General features: G+C 31.8%; 1 protein-coding gene across 4 annotated transcripts in view; it reads left to right on the forward strand.

Moving 5' to 3' along the window:
* Positions 1–3,186, forward strand: part of LOC108685274 — a 108,085-nt gene that overhangs the window by 73,288 nt on the left and 31,611 nt on the right. For all 4 annotated transcript variants that reach the window (XM_018189990.1, XM_018189991.1, XM_018189992.1 and 1 more), the window contains exon 2: positions 765–967. In XM_018189990.1, the coding sequence (XP_018045479.1) occupies positions 765–967 (203 nt within the window). The remainder of the gene's footprint in view (positions 1–764; positions 968–3,186) is intronic.

The following is a 3,186-nucleotide window of genomic DNA, read 5'->3' on the forward strand; positions in this document are numbered from 1 at the left end:
ACCCCTTCAGGCCAAATTTCAGCCAGAAAGAACGCATAGTTTACGTTTGATAGTCATTTGAAGCGAGATTGGCGCACAAAAAAGTACTCTTCCATCAAGACATCGCGCCGTCCCACAAGTCGACCATTGTAATGACAAAACTACGAATTGGGCTAGGAATTGATTCCTCATCCTATTTTGATTCCACCCTATTCTCCAGATTTGGCCCCGTGTGACTTCTTTCTGTTCCTAAACTTAAAAACTTGGCTCGGTGGGAAGAAATTCTCGTCAAATGAAGAAGTCATTGTCGCCGTCAATTGTGAATATTTTGCAGACTTTGAGACAGCCTACTTCAAATGATTACCAAACGTGAACTATGCATCCTTTCTGGCTGAAATTTGGCCTGAAGGGGTTCAAAGAGTGAATCTTTCGAGATGTCGCGTCATCAAATGGATTGTAGCGCTATTTCATGGAAATTTACCAAACTTATCAAACGACCCACGTATATATATATATAGAGAGAGAGAGAGAGAGAGAGAGAGAGAGAGAGAGAGAGAGAGTAAATCTAGTATTATGATTATATTATAAGTCATTATTCGTATAAATATATTACTAATAATATCAATCGTTTCATTAATTCTCTGATTATACAGTTGGCACAAATGCGTTTACACTTAAAATTTTACGAAGAATGTCCCTCGTTTAGTGGGTGATCACTCATTCGTGCAATTTTTGCCAGGGAAAGCCTTTATTACAGCTGTAATTAGTTTCGCTTGTTGTTGCAGAACCGGCAGCATGGCAGCCGAAGAGGGAATGCTGGGTGGTGGCCTGGGCGCGAAATTGAAATGCCCGACTCCCATATCGCGGTTGAGGGTAGAAAAGATTGAGGGCGGTCTGATGGTGGCCGGCGTGGTAATAGCAGCGAATTGCCAGATTGCCCTTCCAGCGTTTGGCACTCTTTTCATGCTTGTCGGCGCCGTACTCACTGGTTCGTACACATACATATCTATCTCTTTTGTTTATATTTACGTCTATATTGTTTAGTCAAATATACATTACGTTACAAATATATATACGTAGAAAGGTAAAAATACTGTACTTATTTTGAATCTTTAATATTATTAATATAATAAAATATTGTTACGAGCATTATTGTTTGTTTAAAAATTTGTTTACGTATTCGGTTAAGTATTCATAAAGCGATGTTTCTAATATTGTTATACTTTTTTATAAAACATATTGCACATCTTTTTAGATCTTGTTTTTTTTTTTAAATCGAAATCTCGATATATATTTAATGCCAGAATGTAATTTTTATTCCACATTTGGAGGTGCACTCATTTTATTCCACATTTGGAGGTGCACGAAATAAATAAAATTTATTTTGTCAAATGAGTGTACCTCCGTCAAATGCGGACGATTAAAAATGCAACACAAATGTTATAAATTCATCAGGAAATGTCACAAACATGACAAACAAGTTATAAATATTATTTATTTTTTTTCTAAATATTCTTGTCAGATTTTCTCTGCAGGGATTTTAATTGCATTGCATAATTTTACAATTACAGGCGCGCTTATATAAATTATGATATTGCAAAAACATACAGTGTGTTGGATAATAATTATATCGGTGACTCTTGAATATTCACTGATTCTTTAATTTTTCTTTTTTTCCCGTTATCTTGTAATACGTCATTTGCATTTGCATTTACATCTCATGATTGACCTGCAAAATTCGCGATGGTTCTATTCTGACAGTTACGGCTGAGAATTAATGTAGCTTCGCTACACAAAATGAAATCTGTCGATGAAGAAATATCTTAGTTTATTTAAATTTTTGATTTCGATAATATATAATTTTTCGTAATATTAATCGGCGTTGTGCACAGGCGATCTATCATTTTTAGACTTTTAGTTTGAAAACCAAATAAATTATATTTATCATTTCAGACTTTTTATTTTTAGTTTATGTTACATTTATCGTTCGTATATGGAGATATGGAGCATGCATTACGGATTTAACGGATGAAAATAATTTCAAGCTTTCCATTTCGGAGAAAGCATAGGCTCTGTAATCGCAAGTGGGTCACTTAGAAAAGAGAATCAATGTTTATTATGAGATATCATAATCATTTCTTATTGTTTATCGAAAAAGCCCTATTTGTTATTTGTTTTTGTAATATCTAATAAAGAATTTGCCTTTCCTGTTAATTCGTGGACAGACTAAACAAAGAATTGATCAAAAATTATTAATTGTATATATTTTCATCTTTCAATATTATTTATATACAGAAGTTATAGCTTTATCTTTGTAGTAGAGGATAAATTATATTTGTGATTATACAAGGTATTTGAAAAATCGCCTGCAATACTTTGGGAGATAATTTGGGACTCAAAAAGAAGAAAAAAAAGCTATATAAACATAGGTCCGAATATAAGTCATTTCCGAGTTATAATCACTTTCATGTTTAAAAAATTGTAATTTATTTTTTATAATCACAATCGTGATTTATTTCATAGTGTTTTATACTTAATTCATAAATAACTACGTTTCGAATTATTTTTTTTTACGTTACTCAGGATGCAGCATATGAAGGCATAGTCTGCTTAGCATTCCTCTTTTTTTATTTCTTTATTTAAAAATTTTTTTTACTTTATTAGAGAGATGTCAAACGGACTATGTCTCCACGTGACGCATCCTGAGTAATGCCAAAATAGTCCGAAATATAGTCATTTAAATTAAAACACTATAAAACAAATTACAATTTTTTTTAACATTAAAGTGGTTATAACTCGGAAACGGTTTATTTCTTATATGACCTATGTTTATATAGCTTTTTTTCTTTCTTTTTAAGTCCCAAATTACCTCTTGAAGTATTGCAGGCGATTTTCCGAACACCCTGTATATATGGAGTGTCCCATAAAGACCGTAACAACTCTTAAGAATAGATTCCTGAGATTTTGAAAATCTTAATATCATATCGAGGTTGTAATAGTTTTTGAATTATAAGCAAAATGCCAACTATGCCTGGATGTGTAAACTTTAGACGATATGATTTACTAACTTTAAATGTATAATTTCAAAATTATTAGTTATAGTCTGATATTTGGTATTAAGATTTTCGTCTCAAAATGATCTGAGGAATCTACTCTTAAAGTAATATTAAGTTAATAACATTCTATGTACATATATATATATATATA

The sequence above is a fragment of the Atta colombica genome, unplaced genomic scaffold, assembly GCF_001594045.1.
Source record: "Atta colombica isolate Treedump-2 unplaced genomic scaffold, Acol1.0 scaffold15, whole genome shotgun sequence".
NCBI lineage: Eukaryota > Metazoa > Arthropoda > Insecta > Hymenoptera > Formicidae > Atta > Atta colombica.